Below are 3,443 nucleotides of genomic sequence, written 5' to 3'. Positions count from 1 at the left end.
ATGTTTTCTGAGTATAATTCAGTATTTTATATTTTGATAAGTTCTGCTTGAAAACAGTTATAGTGTATAGTGTCAGAAATACTTTTGAATTAATAGTAGTGATTAAAAAACAGGAATAGGAGATCCGTATTAAGTAGCTATTTTTCTATCCACATTTTCGCTCATCTTCGGTCTAAAACAGTCTGTCCATCCGAGGAATAGCCACTCTTGGTACAGTGTTTAGCGGTCATCTGGTAGTGTGTCGTAGCTCACAAAATAAATCCATACTGATTTAGTAATGATGGGACACTAACATGGAGCACTGCATAAGACCACTATGATCTCTTCCATACAGTAGTAAAAGTCTGATAGAGATTTAAGAAAATCGCGGATTTTCTTGTATCTCTATTGGAAATCCATATGCAATATTACGGTAGTGAGATCAGCTACCTTTGATCAGCTAATATTCAGTTATGGCGGAATTAGCCTCTAGTGACGGTCAACCTGGCAGAGTTAAGGTTAATAAAATCATGATTTTAATCAATAAATTGTAACAGTAATCATGAAGGGGACTGTATAATAACCTAGGGATGCCTTACTTTCTTGTCATAGGGTGCTACTGTGATTAAACCAATCATTTATGGTAACATTGCACAATCCTTTGGAAAGAAGCGTGAAGAAGATAATCATACTCATGAATGGACTGTGTTTGTTCGCCCCTATAAAGATGAGGTTAGTCATTCCATATCAACAATAGAATGAAATGTAGAGGTATTAAAATAGACAATCCGTATTTAGGATGTATCTCAATGGGTTAAGAAGGTCCAATTTAAATTACACGACAGTTATACTGATCCTGTTCGAGGTATGGCGTCGATTATTGTTTGTCGTTTAAAATAGCGATGATATTTGAATATTGATTGCTTCATTTTGGATCCTCGCATGAAATTCTACTACTTCACCCATTTCCTACTGTCCTGTGTATCAAATAGCACAGTCAACTAATACCTATGCTATTCTAGCCAATACAATTAGTCTACCTATTGCATATCTATTTTTAAATAAACTACATGATTGGAGATGGCTGCTTTACTTATCAACTGATATCCTCATGACTGGATTGAATCATAGTGTTGACAAGCGCACCGTTTGAAGTTGTTGAAACTGGCTGGGGTGAATTCGAAATTGTTATTAAAATATTCTTTACCGATCCAACTGAAAAACCGGTGAGTACTGATAAATAAATCTTAGCTTTAGTTGATGGTTGCTTTATACAGTATGCGATTTTAAATTAAACATACCCGTATATGCTAATGCATAAAGAGACCTTACTGATTTGTACTCTATAATCAAGTTGTCTACATACTGTATAATCACTTCGCATTGTATGCTAAGTACTTTCAATGGGCCTGCTACTTAATTATCATCATCGTCATGGTTAAGAAATCTACTTAGTTATAGATGATGATTGCCTTGTATGCCATTTCAAATCAAGTAGGGTATACTTGGTAACAGGATGTAATGATACTGTGTTATGCTAACCCTCATGGATGGGGAGACCTTGCTGATCTGTAGAGTATAATCAAGTTATCTATCTACACATGGTCACTTCGCATCGTACGCTAATTACTATGATTAGGCCTGTTGCTTATCATCATCGTCATGGACCTGATAGTTATGGTAATAGCTCATTGCACTGACGATGCTGCAGCACATTGCACAAAATACCGTTATGTAGTATTCTGTCCTCCCTGCAACGCAGCCAGGATATCTGGCGGATAATGCCGAAAAGCAGATATATCAACTGTATTATAAATGATATAATAAAAGACATGCATGAATGAGCAGCATGTAGCGAATACTATTGCAAAATCGCTAACTTGATATCATATCAATATTATTGTCCTAAAAACCTGATCATTTTTATAATGTTGTAAATTTAATCCTTCATTTGTTGAAAATTCAACGATAGGTTACGTTATATCATGCGTTAAAATTATTTGCAACTCCTCCAGTTACATTAACCCCTGGAAAAAGAGTCTTTAGCGAACATTATGATGAAATTGTAAGTATATAAATGTGCGTTAGTTTTGCAATTCATTAATGAAACTTGTATTGCGATAAACTTCAAATGATTAAATAATGTCTACGAATTTTCCAGCATAAGCAATTATCAATATAACTTTTGGAATTATTATTACTTCTAACAATTTAATTTTATAACGTAATAGGTATTTACCGATCCAACTCATTTTATGTATTCTTGTCTGATGAATGCCACGCCTCAGCAATCACTAAAACATGAAGTTGATTGTAAGAGTGTTACCAACCGATAAAATTTCCTACGTATTACGTACTTGAAATAGGTGATAGAAATTGTGATAGTAGACTGACTATCCCCTATCGTTATCTTCGGCTATGAATTAAAATAGATATTGCTCATGAAAAAGAAACCATGACATTAATTACCAATGCAGCGAAAAAGGTAGAAGAAGAAATAGCTGATAAAAAGAAATTAATTCAAAATCATAAAGAAACCAAAGAGCAGTATGTTAGTGAAATTGCAAAGTTGGAATGTGAGGTGAAAAGTTAAAAAGAATTGATTTCTCAATGTAATGTACTGTATATAACATATATACTGTATGTGTAGATAGTATTCGAATTGACGTTTGTTAGTTTATGTTTTGTTTACATCAACAAAATTAACGTCAATCATTAGCAATTTGATGTAAAGCCTGTAAACTGCTATGGCAGCTAAGTATATGGACTTGGAAGACTAGTCAAAAGTTGAATTTATTATAGTCATCTTATCATTGCTATTAGCAGTAGGTCAATCACCGTGCAGGCCTTTTTCGATAAGTGTTTAGGGCTTTATATGAGTATGCTTAAATTCCCTTCTTCCAAACTTCGAAGTTACAAGCGTTCAAGACAACCTGAATTTTTTAACATGTTTAACGTTGTTATCGAAATGAACGTTGGACAATCTTATAATTCTTATTAATCGATTATCGCTATGTTTGCAGTTGTTATTTGTCAAGCAGATACTATTCGGTTTATGTTTAATAAAGAAAGTATTTTGATTGTGCCTTCTTAATTTTAGTAATCGATATACATTACAGTATTGCAACCTGTTTTGGTGAGACATTTATTAGCAGCTGACTACAATGCTATAATCAAATCCGTTCAGTTATAAAGAACGTTATTTTACTTGGCGTCATAACTTATTTCTCTTATTTCTTTGAATTAATCCGCTGTATTGGTCACTTTCTATTAAGCCGTAATACTGAATTATAATTATCTTTCTGCATATCTCTGAGTATCAAGTATGAGTGTTCTATAGGACATAAGAAGATGCGCTTCGTTGATAAAATAAGGATATGCCGTTGCGGTGATGGTAGTTCCAATAACAATAAAGGAAGAAGTAAACATTCTTTATGATAGCAATAATACTATCCATATCCATG

At 33.5% G+C, this 3,443-nt stretch overlaps 1 protein-coding gene across 1 annotated transcript; it reads left to right on the top strand.

Moving 5' to 3' along the window:
• Positions 1-452: 452 nt before the first annotated feature.
• TRIADDRAFT_57479 (uncharacterized protein) lies at positions 453-2,980 on the top strand (the record flags this gene model as incomplete). Its single annotated transcript, XM_002113704.1, has 8 exons — positions 453-497; positions 592-711; positions 778-844; positions 1,111-1,205; positions 1,952-2,044; positions 2,211-2,292; positions 2,412-2,560; positions 2,825-2,980. The coding sequence occupies 8 exons, from the start codon at positions 453-455 to the stop codon at positions 2,978-2,980; spliced, it is 807 nt and encodes a 268-aa protein (XP_002113740.1).
• Positions 2,981-3,443: the final 463 nt, after the last annotated feature.

Source organism: Trichoplax adhaerens, genomic scaffold (genome assembly GCF_000150275.1).
Source record: "Trichoplax adhaerens TRIADscaffold_6 genomic scaffold, whole genome shotgun sequence".
Classification (NCBI taxonomy): Eukaryota; Metazoa; Placozoa; class Uniplacotomia; order Trichoplacea; family Trichoplacidae; genus Trichoplax; species Trichoplax adhaerens.
This window is presented reverse-complemented; position numbering and strand designations above follow the sequence as displayed.